General features: G+C 44.0%; 1 protein-coding gene across 1 annotated transcript in view; it reads left to right on the top strand.

Moving 5' to 3' along the window:
- Positions 1 to 9292, top strand: part of ABCC12 (ATP binding cassette subfamily C member 12) — a 94896-nt gene extending 85604 nt beyond the window's left edge. Inside the window, 8 exon segments of the mRNA XM_078438553.1 lie at positions 1714 to 1803; positions 3669 to 3713; positions 3716 to 3860; positions 4294 to 4453; positions 5479 to 5557; positions 6557 to 6670; positions 8250 to 8414; positions 8519 to 9292. Of these exon segments, the coding sequence (XP_078294679.1) occupies positions 1714 to 1803; positions 3669 to 3713; positions 3716 to 3860; positions 4294 to 4453; positions 5479 to 5557; positions 6557 to 6670; positions 8250 to 8414; positions 8519 to 8611 (891 nt within the window). The 3' untranslated portion in view covers positions 8612 to 9292.
- Positions 9293 to 18738: the final 9446 nt, after the last annotated feature.

Raw genomic sequence — 18738 nt, 5'->3', positions numbered from 1 at the left:
TCCTTGTTAAGGTCACTTGCTGCTACTCAGAACTATCCAAATCCTGAGTTAGCCTGGCGGACTTCTTTTTATAAATGCCTCTGCTCACACAGTTCCTTAACTGCCCTAACAGAGGCAAACCTCTCCCCCCCACCTCCATTCCGACCATTCTTTCACATCCTGTTTTATTGGCATCTTACCTTTTCTTGAAATGACATGTGTCTTATCCTGCCAGCCTGCTAGAACATAAGCCATGTGACTGTAGGGGTTTTGTCCATCACATTCAGCCCTGGAAAACCAGCCCTTCTGTGACAGGGCCTGGCCCACAGTCACTGCTCACCCAGTGAAAGAAGACCTGGTCCTGCCTTGAGCCCACAAGCCCACCTTGTGACTGAAGCAGGTGCTGTTGGTGCACCAACCCTCCAGGGCAGCCTTGGCCTCCTGCTGCTACGGGAAGGTGCCCAGTCCAAGCCCAGGGCAGCCTGCAAGTGTGGGGAATTCCCTAAGCCAGAAGTGGCCCCAAAAATTGTTGAAGGGCATCAGTGGGGATGTAGCCCAGCTTCCTCAGGACAACTCAAGTGTGTTCCATGCAGTGTCCCAGAGCTTCCAGTAGGATCAAATTTTGGGTATTTACAAGTGAACCTCTCATGACTTACTTTCTGTTCTGTATGTCACTTCTCCCAGCTCCCACTGGTACTTTTGCGGTCCACCTCCTGGATTAATTTCCTAGGGCTGCTGTAACCAGTCACCATAAGCTAGTGGCTTAAAATCAGAGAAATTTATTCTCTTACAGTTTTGGAGGTCAGAAGTCCCAAATCAAGGTGTAGGCAGGACCTTGTTCCCTCTGCATGCTCTAGGGGACATGCCATTCCTTGTCTCTTCCAGCTTCTGGTGGCTGCTGGCATTCTTTGGCATTTCTTGTATTGTAGCAGCATCACTCCAACTTTTGCCTCTGTCTTCACATCTTCTTCTCTTTTGTGTCTTCTCTTCCTCTGTCTCTTATAAGGATACTTGTCATTGGATTTAAGGTCCATCCAGGTAATACAGGATGATCTCAAGATCCTTACTTACACCTAAAGGTCTTTTTCTTTCAAATGAGGTAACATTCACAGGTCTCAGGGATTTGGATGCATACATTATCTTTTTGGGGGAGCTCCATTCAACCTGCTTACACTCAAATTTCAGGGTTGGCTTCTGGGGGATTCTGGCTTAAGATAGGTGACCTTAGCAAGCCACATTCCCCACTCTGAGCCTAGATATTCTCATGTCTGAAGCAAACAGATGGGCTAAATGATTTCCTTCTACCCATGATGGTCTGTGACAATGGGATTTCAGTGGCTGCTTGGCTGCCTGTTGGGTAAATCAGGGAGGGCATGGAAGTGCAGGACCATGCCAGATGGCAGCAAGGGGTGGATACCCAGCAGCTCTGTGGCCCTGGGAGATTCCAGCTTAGACCAAGAGTGATCAAGTGGTACTGTGGTGGGATGGTTCATGCCATCTGGAGTGTCAGGGAAAATGTCATTACCCATTTGGTTCCGAATGCAGAGGAATATTTAAAGGCAAAACACTGCAGTGTCTTTACTTCTGGGCACTTGGCTGGGAATGCAGGCATATTTTTGTGTGGCTCTGAGTGAGGCTGGTGAGGGGTAATTCACAAGGGCTGCCCCTGAGGGTGGGGCAGCAGAACCTAAGGGAGGAAATGGATCTAACTCAGCTTTTGTTTCTCTACAATAGCTAAGCGGACTACTCCAAGTATGTGTGCGAACAGGGACAGAGACCCAGGCCAAATTCACCCCCGTGGAGCTGCTCAGGGAGTATATTTTGGTAAGAAATTAGTGCATGCCAGAGGAAGGGCTAGTTAACTCTGGCGGAATTTATGCAGGCATTGATTTTTTGACATGTGAAAGGGGTCTTTTTAAAAACTGAAATTTGTTGGGGTGCCTGGGTGGTTCAGTCGGTTAGGTGGTAGACTGTTGATTTTGGCTCAAGTCATGAACTCACAGTTGTGAGACTGAGACTTGCATTGGGCTTCAAGCTGAATGTGGAGCATGCTTGGGGTTCTCTCTCTCCCTCCCTGTGCCCCTCGTTGTGTCATGCACACACATGCTTTCTCTAATAAAAACAAACAAGCAAACAGACAAACAAATAAAATAAAAACTGAAAATGAACCACAACCCTCTTCTTAAAGCCCATATTTACCATACAGTCTAAAGTACTTTAAGTTGAGGAAGAGATTCTTTTTTTAAAAAAAAATTTTCTCAAAGGCAGTTTCTGCATACAAAAATAGAAATCAGTGGCTAACTTTAGTTTCTAAAGATTACTATTTGATTGACTAAAATTGTAAATTGAAAAAAAACAATGGCCGAACTCTTCTTTAAAAGCTTTTATGTTCAACTTACAAATCCTGCTATTCTTTGAAAAGTCTAGACAAGTCAAGCAATCACTTTTAAGGGCCTTTGAATAGCATTTGGCCTCATTTACAAACTTAATTAAACTCTTTAAAACATTAAACTGCATTTTAAAATTTAGCACATTCCATTTCCTTCTTAAGTATCTCGATTATCTGATTTAACAAACAAACCTTCCAGAGGTTATATAAATCTAATAAATTGCACTTATAAATATAGTAAGCTTTAAATTTGCATAACCATCCCAATGCTGTGGATGAACAGTAAGCTTTTAACTTAAAATCATGTCTAAATAAATTATTCAATTATACATTTTAAATTAGAATCACAGGCCCTTATGTTACTAATATTATACTTGAAACACAAAATATGCAGATTCCTTCAACTGAAAATACTGTTACAATTTTGCTTCTCTTAAATATTCTCGTTATTAATTCTAGATCTCCCGGGGGTTACAAATATTCACTGTGTAGGAATACAGATATTTTATCAGTTAATTGTAGTTGCTTATCACAGATTTGGACTCGCCAGCCACCCCCAGGGCACATGGGGGCCTTATTTCTCATGGCTCACAGGGACTTCAAAACTTTAGAGGAGGTGGTGTTCTAACACAGCCAAGTTGAATAGAGCAACTTGGTTTAGACTTTGCATTTCTTAGACACTTGCAGATATTGAAATTGTATCTGACTGAACTCTGCAAATCTCAAGATTTGGTCTGGATTTGCCACACAGCTTCAAGGTCACAATGCTGACGCCCAGGCCCACATGGCCCCGTATGAGCTGTCCCTTATAGTTGTCCATCTCTCTATTCACTAAGCTCCAGACACCTAACTTTTCTTTCTATTCCTCAAAGTGCCCAAGCTTGTTCTGGCCCCAGGGCCTTTGCACTAGCTGTCTACTCTGCCTGGAAGGTTCTGAACTCAAACTTTCTTATATCAGCATTCTACGTCTCAGCTTGAATCGCACATCCTCATAGATGCCTTCTTAAACCCTTAAGTTACTTTTACTCTGCCTACCCCTTTCACTACACACATTGTCTTCATTTTTATTTTTTTTAATGTTTTATGTTTATGTTATTTTATGATTTATTGTCTTTATTTCTGATTTTGTTTCTTATTTATTATCTGACTTCCCCATTGGAATGTGACTTCTTTAGTGGGTTTCTTGATCTAGCACACCACCACGAACACTAGTACCTAGAATTGTGGGAATGCGTGAATTAATTAAATGAATGGAAAAGTGAATGATTGTTAACCTGTCATTGGTTATTCTGTTTTCCAGACCTGTGTTCCTGAATGCACTCACCCCCTCAAAGTGGAGACTTGTCCCCCCGTGACTGGCCCAGGCATGGGGAGATAACATTCAGAGACTATCAGATGAGATACAGAGACAACACTCCCCTTGTTCTTGATGGGCTGAACTTGAGCATTCAAAGCGGGCAGACAGTTGGGATTGTTGGAAGAACAGGTTCTGGTGAGGACAGGGTTGTCTTCTTTGCATTTCCACCGGGGATGCTGGTTGAGCCACACCAGAGGGCTGTGTGTATGTGTGGTGGGTTGGCTGTTTTTTTCTCCCTCTAATCTCTTTACTGTAAATTGGGATTTCAGGTTGAATGGGTGTGTGGAGTTGGAAACAAACACACACCAGTTTTTGAATTAATTAAATGAGAATCATTCTGGTGAAACGAGGCCCAGAGGATGAGTCGTGTGTTAACAGCCCTGCAGGAACGGGCAGGTTAACCATGTCAGGGCAGCTGATTGCCTCCACAGAGTGAGGCCTTTCTGTCTGCACAGTCATCTGCACTGAGCCATTTAACTGCATTACAAATTCCCCTGATTAGATACTTGGATATGATAGAAGTACAAACTGATGTTTGATTTGCTGTTCTTGCTTTTATTATTCCCAGGAAAGTCATCCTTGGGAATGGCCTTGTTTCGTCTGGTGGAGCCAGCTGGCGGTACGATTTTCATTGATGAGGTGGATATCTGCACTATAGGTTTGGAAGACCTCAGAACCAAGCTGACTGTGATCCCCCAGGATCCTGTCCTGTTTGTAGGTACAGTAAGGTAGCTGTTTTTGATCATCGTCCATTCCTATTTTTTAGGTAGTAAAATCAGACCAGCCAGGAACTTTGTGAAGTGCCCACAGTGGGCCTAAAGGAAGCAGCCATCCTGAGGTGCTCAGAAGCACTTCTAGTACCTGTTCCTGCTGAAGCCTTAGGAAGAACCAAGGACTAGAGCCCTGAACATTGTCTGTATTTTATGTGCCACATCACAAATAAGCAAGATGCTTACACATAGGGTGAGCATATAGCCCAGTTGGCCCTGGAGAGCCCTGGTTTATGCCTGTGTCTCAGCATCCTATAAGGTTTAACACTGGCCACCCTCAAAAGTACCCAGTTAGTGAAATAAAATAAGTGGTTACCCTATGTATGTAGCATTCCATAGGGAAGTGCACCAATTTATTCCCATTGAAGAATGAACAGAAGTTGTTCAAGTACAAGAACAGTAGGGTTGCAACTTCCATGGGGCTCAAGATCTGATGTCAAGGGATAAAGAGAAAACCATTTTCTCATTTAGTCCAGGGCAATGGTTCCTCCTCCAATGAGAAGGACATTTCTCATATTAAGTGCCATTTAGAATTATAAGAAAAATGCATTCCATGTCTTGAGATACCAGACCTACATGGGGCACCCGGGGTGAAGTCCTGGGAGCCACAGCTGTACCTCTTGCTTCTGAAGGCAAAGTGAATCCCCCCACCACACCCTCTCTGCCTATAATTTGCATAGGGTCAAAGGTCTTCTGCTGTCCATGGCCACTGTAAGGACCAAATGTGTCTTCCTGGGTGCCTTGTTCAGTGCTGTCTCTCCTGCCTTGGTAGTCTCTGCCCCATCACAGAGCTGTGGGGCTTTGCTCACTTGGCCTGAGATTGGTAATTTTATGGGCCATTGTCCTGGGCTAAGCACTGCTTTTGGGGCCATGAAAGTCATCACACACACCACCCCTTGCTCTCTCCCACATGCTGCAGAAAACATACTCCCCCATCCTGTCCTCCTCAGAAATCTGGCTCCCTGCTCTTTCCTTTATTGCAGGTACAACTTGGATCCATTTGAGAGTCACTCAGATGAGATGCTCTGGCAGGTTCTGGAGAGGACATTCATGAGAGACACAGTAGGTCTCTGGGGTTGACCAGGATGAGTCCGTTTCCCAGCACCAGGGCCCAGATTTGGATTTGACAAGACCCGGGCCATCATTTGGTCCGGCTTATTTGCTGATGTCACATGTGTCAGGAGAATGTGATCTTTTTTTACTCTTTGTTAAAAGCAACAATAGATAATATTTTTAGGCCTCTGAAATGATCTGGACAAGAGCTCTGCATGTATGATCTCACCTCACCTGGTCCTGTCTTGACTGCAGCCTTCTGAGTTTGGAACTCCTATCCTGATTTTTAGAGGTGTAGCAATTAAGACTCAGGGAAGAAACATGTGAAGCTAGTAAGTGGCAGAATGGAGACTTGAACCCAAATGCATCTGACTCTAGAGCAGATGGGGCATCCTGTTGCTCTGCCAATAGCCTCCTTTGCTTATGGGTACATATAAGGCACAGGAAGGTGAGAGGGGGTATGGCAGGCTCGAGGAATGGCCAGTATGGCCAGTTTCTGTGAGACAGGGTCCTGTCCTAGAAGAGCTGTGGGTGAGTATGGCCACCTCGGCAGCATGGAGGGGATTTTCTCCCCCAAGACTTGGTACCAAGGTGAGCATGTCCCAATATCACTGTGACTGGATAAATCAGATGCTGTTGTACCTTTCCTTGATGACTAGAAAACTCCCATCCCATGTGTATTTTGTCCACAGAAATAGGAACCCTGGAAGCCATTTACACTTCATTTGTGTTTCTCTGGACCCACATGTGTACCATTTGTCCTATTTTCATGAGGTGTCTACAGGGTTCTATGAATCATACTGTGATTTTAAATTATTAATGTCTGCCTACTCCCTGGTCCTTCCCTGGTGCCTGTTTGCAATGTTGAAATGATTGTTGTTTTGTACTTTCTCTTCCTCAGTAAAATAAAGCCAGCTGATGAATGCATGAGTGGGGCAATCAATAGAGATGATGCAGGACAATTTTATAGATCATCAGCATAAATGTGGCATTTTCTGTGTTTTATAGATAATGAAACTCCCAGAAAAATTACAGGCAGAAGTCACAGAAAATGGAGAAAACTTCTCAGTAGGGGAACGTCAGCTGCTTTGTATGGCCCGAGCACTTCTCCGTAATTCAAAAGTAAGGAAACAGCACGGAAAAATGGATTGGTCAAATTTTGGATATTTCCCGCAGCGCCACTCAATCCAGGAGGTAGAGCTATGCGTTTGTCTTTCAGCAAAGAGAGAACAATTGAGCCATTTAAAAACCGATCAGTTTCTTTTAAGACAAAGTTGTAAGGGGTAAAAATTGAAAAATAACAGTCATTTACAGCAAGAGCACCTGCCTCCTCTGGGCCTCCCCCTGGGAAGACTTGCTTAGGTATTCTCTTTGTCTCCTAAGTGCTCTGAGTATGAGAAATCTTTCTCTTGACTTTTTTTTTTTTTGCCTTGTCCCTGAACAATTCTGAAGCCTGATAAACAATGCCCAGGATGCTAAAGAAGGCCTTCAGAATGCTAAGATATGAGAATTGTAATGTTTATATTCATTTTTCTTAGTGACTTAGTCATCCTTGGTTACTGATTTCAAGGAAGGGATTGCTGTTGCTTTAGAAATCCCATTCTCTGAACCCTGACCAAAGTGTAACCTAGCCTGTGTGTTGTGTAGACATGCTAATGGTAGGAGAGGGAGCTGGCACCATGATGCATTCTGTGCTGACTGAGGCACTATACGCTGCTAAGTACTTTGTGGGTTATCTTTGCATTTCATGCTCATAAGAAAGTATAACCTCCCTTTATAGAGGAGGGCACAGAACCTTTGAGGGCAGGGGTCAAGTAATTTAGTCAAGGTGAAGCAGAGGTGAGCTTAAGCCCTCTTATTTCCAAATCAGTATGGTGGTAGGCAGAATAATGCTCTCCCCCTCCAAAGATGTCTGAGTCCTGATAGCTGGAACAGGAGAATATACCACCATACCTACGGAAAAGGGGCTTTGCAGATGTGATTATGTCAAGGATTTTGAGATGGGGAGATTATCCTGGATTACCTGTGTGGGCCTAGTGTAATCATGCAAGTCTGTATAAGAGGGAGGCAGGAGAGTCAGAAATAGGAGAAGCAATGTGACAATGGGAGTAGGTATTAGAGCAATACCAGGAAGGAGGCACAAGCCAAGGAACACAGGCAGCCCCAAACAGCTGCAACAGGCAAGGGAACAGTTTCTCCCTCGAGCTGGCAAAAGGGATACAGCCCTGGCAATACCTTGACTTTAGGACTTCTGGCTTCCAGAACAGCAAAAGCAATAAATTTTTGTTGTTTTAAGCCTCTGAGTTTGTGCTGATTTGTTAATAGCAGTGATGGCAAACTAATACGATCACTGTTATTATAGCTCACACTGACTCTGGTTAGCACAGTAGAGAAAGCCTCCTACCACTTTGCAAGATTAGAATAAACCACTTAGAAAACAGAAATAAAGAACATACCACCTTATTCTTCCAGCCTGTCCCTCAGAAGGAGATGGAGGTGGTGTGAACTTTTATTTTGCTTTTGCTGTTCTGATCTTTTGAGACGGGCCCTTAGCTCATGACTTTTTAGCCCTTCTCCTCCTCCTTCTTCTTCCTCTTCTTCTTCTCCTTCTTCTTTTGTAATAAATAGAGCTAAGATTGTGAGTTTCCCTCAGGTGCAGCTTTGGTCTAGTATGGCTTTTACCATGTGCCTTCCTCAACAGATCATTCTCCTTGATGAAGCCACCGCCTCCATGGACTCCAAGACTGACAGCCTTGTTCAGAGCACCATCAAAGATGCCTTCAAAGGCTGTACGGTATTGACCATCGCCCACCGCCTCAACACAGTTCTCAACTGTGACCTCGTCCTGGTCATGGAAAATGGGCAGGTGCAGGAAGTTGTTGGCATCCCCTCCACAGAGGCTTCAACGGTTTGGGCTCTAGGTGAGTGGCTATTTTCTGCCAATTTCAGCTCTTTTTCTCTGACTTTCAGGTGGTCGAGTTTGACAAGCCTGAAGTCCTTGCCGAGAAGCCAGATTCTGCATTTGCAATGTTACTAGCAGCAGAAAACAAAGTCCGATTGTAAAGGTCTCACATCAGCTGATTTTAGAGGAGGAGGAGGATGCTTCAGATGAGTTGGATGAGCCTGCAAGAGGAGGGCCAGCTATCTCTGCAGGCATCATAATCCGTCCCACCCCTGACACACAGGCTGAGCTGGGGCGGAGGGTGGTTTCCTGCCTTACCCAACCCATGCCTCCCAACCTCACTGGTTGGCTTGGAGCTGGTTCTGGGTGGTAAACAGAGGCAGAAGAAGCTAATGGATTAAAAAACTGCCCCCACCTCCTAAAACTCCAAGGTGCCCATCAATGAATGTGTCCCCATCAATACCACCTCAGTGCCGGAGAATGGAAACTTTCAGTGTAAGTGTAACTTTCAGTTAAATCTAATCAAACAGAATGGGAAAATGCCTAAAGATGGAATTTGTAAAAGGTTTCCTGCCTTCTCATCAAAAAGGAAAAGTGCAGAGTTTTCTCCCCATTGAACTCCTCTTCGCATCTATTTTGTGTGTGTGATAAGCAGTAACTACAAGGTCTGTAGCATGCAAGATTGATTACATTGTTTGGTGAAAAAAAATTTTTTTAAATCATATTATATGTTCTATTTGCTCTATTAGAATAACAAGGGAAACAAAAGGTTGGAGTTTCTCTGTAAATGACATTTTTATATCTTCTATATTGGTCATTAAAATGCAATAGGAGATTAAACTACCCTGAAATGTTGCCTTGCAATTATTATACTGAAGATCTTCCATTTTCTGTACTGTTTCCTCTCACAGACCCTCTTTGCTTTCTCCATTGACTCAGTGATAAAGCCTCATGGCATCTCCCAAATAAAAGGCTTGCTTTCCAACCTCAGGTTTGCTATGTCAGAGGCAGGAAAGATATGTTCCCAGTAGCCCAGGAGACTGAGTACTGTTAATTCACAGCAAGACTGAAAGGAAAAAAAAAAAAGAAATTCCAAAGGGCTCTTCTTTGCCAAGGGCACACTCACAGTCTGTTTCTCTTCCCTTAGGACTGAAGACCCCAATGATGTTTTAGTGAGGTTTTCTGGACTCACCTCCCAACTCCTAGGCTGAACTCTAAATGTGGCACAGGGCAGCAGTGGCCAGCAAAGCTCCTATTTGACATCTCCCAATTGCCTCCCCTTCTTAGTCTTGGTCACATACCTTTCCCCATCTTTACAAACATGGAAGAAGGCAGTGCCTGGCATATATGAGCACTCAAGAATGAGTGGCATGACTGGGGCGCCTGGGTGGCTCAGTCGGTTAAGCGTCCGACTTCAGCTCAGGTCACGATCTCACGGTCCGTGAGTTCAAGCCCCACGTCGGGCTCTGGGCTGATGGCTCAGAGCCTGGAGCCTGCTTCCGATTCTGTGTCTCCCTCTCTCTCTCTGCCCCTCCCCCGTTCATGCTCTGTCTCTCTCTGTCTCAAAAATAAATAAACGTTAAAAAAAAATTTTTAAAAAAAGAATGAGTGGCATGAGTACATGAAGTTAATTACTTAGCTACAAAAAGGAGGAACAGAGATTGTATTTGAACCCTAGCCAGGCTGACCCCAGGGGCACTGTTCCTAACCCCCCTGCAAGAGGGACCTATAACAGGGACAGTGATGATTTTCAGCATTACACACAGGGGAGACTGACTCTTGGAAAGATGGCTGTTGTTTGCATGTGTAATGACATGGAATAGTCTTAGTGAGCACCCCCACCACCACCACCCACACCTTACTGTTACCGAACTGTCACCAGGGAAAGACTATGTTGAATAATAGTTACCAACATTTAGCCAGTAGTCCTCAAAACACAGGCTTAGTTACTGAATCCTTGCTGTATCCCTGTGGGGTACATACTAGTGTCATATTACTGATGAGGAAACTGAGGCTCTGAGAGAGTAGAATGACCAACTCAACCCAGGCAGGCTGACTCTAAAATGTGGGTTCTTCAGTTCTACATAATACTGTTGGAAACCTGAGGTTCTCCAGGTGAGAAGGAACCCAGTATTTAGTGTTGTAAAACCTCAGCATTGGTCAGCATAGACTCAGTTATGCTGTGTAACAAAGAGCCCCAGATCTCAGTGGTTTATTTCCTATTCATTTACATACCCATCATGTGTCAGCTGTGTCTTTGCTTTTTATCCTCTTTACTCTGTGGCCCAGGCTGGTAGAGCAGTCTCTGCCTAGCACCTACTTCTGCTGGTAGAGGGCAGAGAGACATGACAATCAGAAGTGACACATGCCACTTCACCCATGTTCCATAAACAAATCACATGGCCACTTCTGAGTTCAGTGGTAAGGAGGGTATATAGTCTGCCTGCAAGGAGGGGCACGATAAGCACATGGGGAACTTGTCCCTGCAGGAAGTTATATAATCTATCTCTTGGGAGAGATAGCAGATATTCTGAATAACACTACAACCTACCACAGCCTGAGTATGGGTCTTGGTTTTGCTCCTAAGTGGCTATGTGATCTGGAGAAAGTAGCTTGCCCTCTCTGAGACTCCATTCTCTCATCTGTTAAATTTGGGGTTTAGACTGGGTGTTAAGGTTCTTTTCAGTCTTGACTTTAACTACAGGAGGGGAAAAAAAGGTGGATATGAAAACACTTCCTAAAGAGTAGAATTTAGACTTTCAGGGGAATTATAGTGAACCCTAGCTGTAAATATTTTTGGGAAAGGTTATATTTGTAAGTTGAACAAAGTTTAACCAAGTTCTGAGTCTTCCTTAGTGCCTCCTTTGATGCTCTTTGGACATAAGAACTTCTTTGAAATGTCATTCTTGTATTATTTTGGTGGCCCAGTTCTATCTGCCTGCCTATTTAGTGATCTTCTATGAATTAGAAGCCCTTGAATATTTTTTATTAGATGCCAGCAGAGAATAAAATCACTTACAAACATTATTATAAATTAATAACAAATTGCCTGTGACATGTTTCACAGTCAGTTGTGTCCTGAAGCCAATTGTGAAATGGCTGATCTGGAACAGTGGTGGACAAAAAATAGCCCATAGGCCAATCCCAGCCTGCCACCTGTCTTTATAAATAAAGTTTTATTGGAACATGGACATTCTCATTTGTTAATGCATTACCAAGACTGCTTTCACATTCCAGTGGTAGAGCTGAGTATTTGCAACCAAACGCATGTCTCCCAAGCCAGAAATATTTACTAAACTTGGCCCTTTACAGAAAAATTTTGATCTTTCTTGTTTAGGCATTTGTGTGTGATACAATTCAGGTTAATGAGATGTGAGAGGAAGTCAGCTGGATGTTGGGGGAGCAGGTTCTGGAAAGCATTCTTTCCCATTGCCTGGTGTGTATGTGGTGTCTGAAGCTGTGGCAGCTGTGTTATGACCATGGAGGAAGAGGAGAGATGGACAAAGCATAGACATATCCTTGCTTACAACATTAATCTGCTGATTTACCAACCCCAACCTCACTCTACCTCTTGTCATGCCAGAGAATGCATTTTACTTATTGTTCAAGCCAACTTGAGTTGGCTTGCTGTTAGTTGCAACCAAAAACATAAACAATGCAGGAGACAGAGATGTCTTTTTTCCTAGGACATTGTTGATTCTGACCAGAAAGAGAATCTGGATCCCTGATTCTCACCTGTCTTCTCCTACTTTAAGATGTGGCCCAAAGGAGCATTAGGTCACATCCAAGCAAGGAGGAGTTTGCAATTCGCATCTCTCCCTGAAGATTCATGCCGTATATGAATATTTCCCTCAACTTTCCTCCCTGCTGCTTAAGATCAGAAGGACTCAGAACTCACAGATTTTGTTCTTGCTATTCAAGTGAACAGATCTGAAAATGGCCCAGAATTGTCGGTAAAAATGTGAAATATTCTCTGGTAAGAATTGGAATCTCTTTAGCAAGAACAGCATGATTTAAAATGAATTGAAAAGCTCAGGAGGTCAGTTTAGGGTGAAATGGACGATCAAAGAAATCACTTTTCTTTTGGCCCTGTGTAGAAGGTCACCTCTGGGTGAGGCTAAATCGGGCACTAAAGCCTTCAAATAAATACTGATTTCCATAGAGAAGGTCTGCCTGGCTTTACAATGTGCAAGTTCATGGTTCCTGCTGAAAAGCTTTCCCTCTGGTGGGACCAGCATTAAAGGGCCAGGCTGAGTCTGTTTCCAGGGTTTTTGCATGAAGCATGGTGGTAAACAGGCTGATCTTTACCCCCAGGAGCCCGTGGAACTCTAGGCTCCCTTCACCTAGCAAAAATTACACCCAAAGAAACCTGAATTTGGTTTTACATTTCTTTAAAACATTTTTAAATGATGTCAAAATACATATAAAGTTTACCATTCTAACTATTTTCAAGTGTAAGACTCTGTGGCGTTAAGCACACTCACATTGTTTGGTTCTTTTAATGTTTCTTTTTGAGAGAGAGGGAGCACGCGAGCTACCGGGTGAGGGGCAGAGAAAGAGAGGGAGACACAGAATCTGAAGCAGGCTCCAGGCTTTGAGCTGTCAGCACAGAGCAAGATGTGGGGCCCAAACCCAGGAACTGTGAGATTATGACCTGAGCTGAAGTCAGTCGCCTAACTGACTGAGCCATCTAGGCACCCCAGCACACTCACATTGTTGTGCGGACTTCAACACCACCCATCTCCAGGACTTTTTCATCTCCCCAAACTGAAACTCTGCCCATTGAACAATAACCTCCTATTCCACCCTCCCCCAAGCCTCTGGTAACCACCATTTTACTGTCTCTGTGAATTTGACTACTCTAGGCATGTAATATAAGTGGAATCCTATAGTATTTGTCGTCTTTGTCACTGGATGATTTCTTTTATCATAATGTCCTCAAAGGCATATGTCGGATGTTCATTCCTTTTTAAGGCCATCCTAGTAAGTGCCAAGTTGTATCTCTTTTATCTCTTTGTGGTTTTGATTTGTCCCTAATGTTTAGTGACACAGAACATCTTTTCATGTGCTTATTATCTATTATAGTAGCATGTAAAACCCTTAACAGAAGACATAGTATTCTACCACCTTGCAAAGTTCCTTCTCTAATACAGCATCTTGAATGGATATTCAAACTGTGTCAGAATCTGGACAGGAACTTTGAGAATGTAATTATTAACTTTGGGCTAAGCACCTTATGTATATCATATCATTACATCTTTAAAACAGCTCATGAGGTAGAAATGGTTCTTCCTGTTTGCTCAGGGAAATCATGCCACCTGCCCCAGGTTACCCAGATGGTAGGTAGAGGAAAGCCCAGAGCCGGCTCTCTCAGTCCAATCCCTTCACTTCACAGATTAGGAAAAACTGAGGCCCACAAAGCCTAAAACTGGTCTAACACCATCCAGAGAGTGGCGAGGAAGGATTAGTATCCTAAATTCCAACTTAGTGCCATGTCTATGGCACCACATTGATTAATGCACAGACTGTTCTCAAAAAGGCCAACAGTGGCCCAGTTCTGTGACCTGAGTCATAAAAAAATAGAAAACGACAGCTCTTTTCTCCAGGAAGCTTATAATATTACTGGGGATATGACTTAAAAGTGCCAAAGAGAATACCATAAAATGCAGCAGCATGGAGTGTAAGGTTAGATGTGAGCTCATTCATTCTTTCTTTCATTCACTCATTCATTTACCTGATTCTTCACTCCTTTGATCCATCCTTCCATCAAAAAAAAAAAAAAGAGGTGAATGAAGGTTGGCAGAAATGAAGATGATTCTGGAAACCACCAACGGCCCTTGTAGGACAAGTATGGGCCATGAAGGTGATGGGGACTGGGGATGGTGTTCCTGGTTGGGGAAATCATCCAGAGACCTGGAGATAAGGATTAGCCTCATTGAGGGAGACAGCAGGCAACTGTCTAACTAGGGCTGACAACTGTTTGGAAAATTGTCAGGTACTTCACTGTCTGAATCTCCAAACACAGTTGGAGACCACCAACGGCTTGGATACAATTGGTGATGGGAGAACAGTTTGTTGTAGAAACAATTAGGGCAGCACTGGGAAGAGGCCATTAGCAATCATGGGAGTCTGGCCAAGGAAAAGCAGGGCTTCCACAATCCCAATGCAGCAGAGCCAATAAGCTATGGGGGACAGAAATGGGTTGGTTCTGACACATCACTCCCTTTCCCATGGCAGGATAGGCATCTCAAGAAGAAATAGCCAGTAGAAGAAATTTGCCAGTTGGTCACATGTACCCTGCCCCCATTAGTAGGACGCTCTCTTCCAGGTACGCAGGGAAAGAGACAGGAAAGCCAAGTTCTTTCTGCTGCCTCCATTTCAACGGCATGCCTCTTTGCTTCTGCAATTGGTAAATCAGAGATCATCTGCATAGCAGGATCATTTAGGAAATGATGAGGCCACTCTGTGCAGAGAGCACATTTGTCTTGGCAACCAAAAGGATTCTTTGGGAAATGGTCATAATGGTGCTACAACACTAATCAAATTCCTCAGTTTTCTCTGATGTGGGGATTTTAGAGCCAAGTGTCTTCAAGCAAAGGCAACATGTTAATATCTAAAATGACAAACTGAGGACAGGGGCTCATGGTACAGAGAAACAAGGCTGGGCTCTAGGGTTCTAGGAAATGCTGTCGGTACTCTGCCCAGGTCCCTCCTCTCACTTGTTTGAGCATGCTTTTGGTTTATACCTTTAACTCTTCTTCTCAAGACTGCCTTGGGCTACTGGAGCCATTCATGAGCAAAACCAGAAAAGCCTAGAAGCGAACCCATCATTTCAAGTTTCCAGGACTCCCAAATCTCTTGGGAGACCATCACCCACTCTATTCTTAGCCCAGGACCTAGGCAGTTCAGATGAGGCTGACACCACAAATTACCTCTAGAGTGAGGCTGGGACCCAGGCCAGGCTGATACGAGTCACATCTCCATGGTGCTCTGAGAGCTTTGGGGTGGGCACATAACCCAAGCTGGGCCAGTCAAGATCAAACCCTGGAAAATGAGGAGTTCTCTTTCTTGGACAACAGATCTCTTTAGCTTCAAGCTTCCAGGTGCCATTTTTGATATCACAAGGAGAGGGCCTGCCTGAGAATGAAGCCAACATAGAAGAAAGCATAGCTGACACATGGAGAAGATGTTACCGTGTGTTCTGGGCATTTCTCATCTCCTGTGAGGTAGCACAGTCCCTCTTGGTGGACTTGCTGCTGATGGTCTGCCTGGGGTGCTGACCCCAGAGCTTCTTAACCCCCAGAGTACCCAAATGTCCTCGCTGTGTCAGGACCATGCTGTGTTGTGCCCTAAATGGGAAGAAGGCCCTCACCAGATGGCCCCACCAAGCCTATGGGGGAAGGCTGGGAACTAGATGCTCTTCCAGACCCAGGCCTCTCCTGGACACACCTCCTCCTGCAGATCAGTCCCTGAATCATGGTCTCACAGAGGGAAGTCCTTCTGCTACCCTATCCTACAAGCATCCTGAAGCACATAAATAATAAGGCACTTATTTAGTACTTGCCATGTGCCACTGTTTCACGAGTTTTGCCTGACGACCTCATTTACTTCTCATAAGAGCTCGATGAGCACATGTGCTTATTATCCACATTTTACTGAGTCACAGGAAGGCTTAGTTACTTGCCCAAGGATCTTGCATTTTTTAAGTGCCATTTAAGTCTTTAAAATGATTTTACATCTTTAATCTATTTTTATTACCACAACAGTTTCCTGAATTAGAATTATTATCCCTCATTTAGAATTATTATTATTATTATTTTAGATGTGGGGCTCAATCTCATGACCCTGGGGTCATGATCTGAGCCAAAATCAAGAGCCAGACATTCAACTGACTGAGCCACCCAAACACCCCCAGAATTTTTTTACAAAGCACAAAAAATTGCAATAAATTGCTGATGGTCAAACTATGAGTCTTAAGTCAGAGTTTATTCACAAAATCCCAGAAGCTCAGAGTTGGCAAAGACTACTAAGGACATCCAATTCTGACTGCTCATCTAATGGAGGGGGGAAGAGGCTCAAAGGAGAGAGAGGTTTGCCTAAACCCAAATTGGGGTCTGGACTCTTAATCTCCCAGTTCTTGTATTATACTCTGTTCCTTGGAGAGTGTGTGACTCTCTCTCTCTCTCTCTCTCTCTCTCTCTCTGCCTTTGTCTCTGTATCTCTCTATATCTCTGTTTCTCTGCCTGTATGTTTCTCTCACACATACACACACACACCGTACCAACTCCCCCTCTCAGAAAATACTCCCTTCTACCCTCACCCCGCACGCCCTACCCAGGATGTCTTCTCTCTAAATTCAGAAGGAGCAGAGGGTCTGTGCTAGTCCTGGTCCCTCTGATAAGCTAGACAGTATTTCAGCTCAAACCCAAATGGCATTATTTCCCTCAGTATGTGTCCTCAGTGTCCAAGGGACTTCCAAGTTTCCCTCAATTTTTAGGGGAAAATAAGTTGAGGGGGGAGGTAAGTACATAATGAAGGGACCAGCATTGTTTAGTGATGGTAGGGGCTCCCATGCGACATGGCTGCTAAGAAGATTCTGGTCTTCTTCTGCCCCCGCAGACTGAGAATCTGGTCTTGGAGAGCCAAACAAGAGGAGGATGGAAGTGGAGCAGCCACAGCCAGCAGGCCCTGTGTGCTATCACAGCACAGAGAAGACATGAAGGAAACAGTCAAGGGGAGTCCATAGTCAGAAAGAAAAACCCACACAAATGAAAACTATCAACTGCACTTGAGCAATAATGAAGAAAGCAGATCAGCAGAGGCAAAGCAAATTCCCACTGCTAGTCTAGCCTCTTCCCTTTCCCTTCCAAAAAGCTGACATGTGCGGGTTGATGGATATCTCCTAAGTCAAAGTCAGCAGCACAAGTAGAATTAATGAAGGCAATGGCATGGAAATGCATTGTATTAATATACCCAAGCAGAAAACAGATTCAAATGACTTTCATAAATGAATCCAAGCTAGGAACAGAAAGAAGATGCAGAGGACAATAGAAGGTAGGGGATGGGTTTCAAGAAGGGGTGGGAAGACTTTGAAAATGATTACCAGAATTTATTTATTGGAAGCCCTTGGTGGCAGCAACTCAAGAGATGAACCGTTTGATTAAGCTACAACATGAAAACATGGCAGTATTCAAGGTATTGACACCAAAGAGGAGAATGAGGATGAGCAGAGGAAAATTTGAAAATCAAGAAAGTAATGAGCATGACTCCCCAAAAGTACATCTGCAATTGTATGCAAAGTGGAGTCCATGGGGGCAGAGTTCCACCGGACATTGATGGATGAAGTGACAAAGAAGCACTGTTCATTGAGCCTCTGCCACCTGCATTAGGATGGAGCTCTTCTAATAGGGATGGTGACTGTACTGGAGAAGGTCAGGGATCGGTCAGATCTGAGCAGTGGTTAACATTTCCAAGGAAAGACGGATATAACATGAGCATTTCCTAAGACTTCAGGCCTCATAATTTCCTGTGAATTTATTGTAGCCAAGACGATGGAATCTCAGGCTGGGGAGTGTGGGTTTGTGACTTTCCCTCGAAGATGCCTATTTTCTTCATCTGGTGAAGAAAAAACGATGGTGGGGATTTTAGTTTCTACCTGTAGCAGAGTCAGTGGGCTCACCAACATTCCATCGTGCCACCCCCCCCCCCCCATTCCTGGCCCCCTTGCTATCTGGGAGAGATTTTTGCAATTCTCTTACAATTTTGGTTAACAGGTTAAATGGAAGTGACACATGTCAACATAAACTAATACATGGAAGAGCAAGTGCAGAAACCCTCTAGATATCTCTTTCACTGTTTTTGCCACATTTAAGATGGTATTCCAGATGGTGAAGCCTCCACTATCTTGGATCCTCGGGTAAGTATGTGAAGAATTTCCCCTTTCTCTTCCTTTCCTACCATAGACCTGAATAGATCAGGTGGTATGAGTGAGAAATAAATTTCTGCAATGTTAAGCAAAAGATAAACCTTTGTTGGCTTGAGATTCTGTTAGAGTATTATGGCCTAGCATACTCTGACTAATACACTGCCTACTGGGCACCAATCGCTATCCAAATTGATACTTGCCAAAGCACTGTGACATTAGTAAGCTGTCATAGGATTCTATTATTTCAATTCGACAAGCATTCATTGAGTACCTACTAAGTTCCAGGCATTGTGGTAGGCCCTGTGACTACTGAGATGTGGAAGACCCAGGGTTTTTCCATTTGCCTGGGGAGACAAACTCATG

Source organism: Panthera onca, chromosome E2 (assembly GCF_046562875.1).
Source record: "Panthera onca isolate mPanOnc1 chromosome E2, mPanOnc1 haplotype 2, whole genome shotgun sequence".
In the NCBI taxonomy this organism is placed as follows: Eukaryota; Metazoa; Chordata; class Mammalia; order Carnivora; family Felidae; genus Panthera; species Panthera onca.
Note: the sequence above shows the minus strand (reverse complement) of the source record. Positions and strands in the feature narration are given on the sequence as shown.